The sequence below is a fragment of the Octodon degus genome, unplaced genomic scaffold (genome assembly GCF_000260255.1).
Source record: "Octodon degus isolate 3935 unplaced genomic scaffold, OctDeg1.0 scaffold04961, whole genome shotgun sequence".
Taxonomy (NCBI): Eukaryota; Metazoa; Chordata; class Mammalia; order Rodentia; family Octodontidae; genus Octodon; species Octodon degus.
The window spans coordinates 1-527 of NW_004529537.1; the positions used below are offsets into that span (position 1 = coordinate 1).

A 527-nucleotide genomic window follows, 5' to 3' on the forward strand; every position below is an offset into this window, starting at 1 on the left:
CCTAAGAGAGAAAGGGCAGGGGCAGGAGGCACCCTCACCGAGTAGATAGCCTTCATGACACGAGTTGCTGTAGAGACGCTGGCGGTATCATCCTCGCGGTCAGAATGCATCATGAGTGGCTCTCGGTTCACAGTCTCTACCTTGATGTCCAGTTTCCTCAGTGTTACATCCTTGCGGCCTGGGACAGGGACGTGCTCAGGGGCCTGATGCTTTTTGCTGGTCTGCTGTGGCTGCTTCCACAGCTACCCCCACCGGGCTGAGTGGCTCAGCCAACACCCCCTCACCCAGCGCAGGCCCTGCCCACTCTGTACACTGGAGGTAGTGGGGAGGGGGTGCTGTGGCTGCGAGGGGCCCAGACTCACTGCCTTTGCGGTGGCGGTAGAGGAAGAAGACCAAGGCGATGAAGAAGAAGATGAGCAGGATGCCTGCACCGATGGTGGCCCAAGAGATGATGCCCACAGGTAGCACCTCTTCTGGCGGGGGAAGGAAAGGAGAGGAGTGAGGACGGGGTCACACTGGGAATCTCC

At 59.8% G+C, this 527-nt stretch overlaps 1 protein-coding gene across 1 annotated transcript in view; it reads right to left on the minus strand.

Annotated features, from left to right (window-relative positions):
• Nucleotides 1–38: 38 nt before the first annotated feature.
• LOC111814978 (kin of IRRE-like protein 1) overlaps nucleotides 39–527 on the minus strand; it is a gene marked incomplete at both ends in the record, with an annotated part of 2,137 nt that continues 1,648 nt past the window's right edge. Inside the window, 2 exons of the mRNA XM_023708820.1 lie at nucleotides 39–178; nucleotides 363–470. Of these exons, the coding sequence (XP_023564588.1) occupies nucleotides 39–178; nucleotides 363–470 (248 nt within the window). The remainder of the gene's footprint in view (nucleotides 179–362; nucleotides 471–527) is intronic.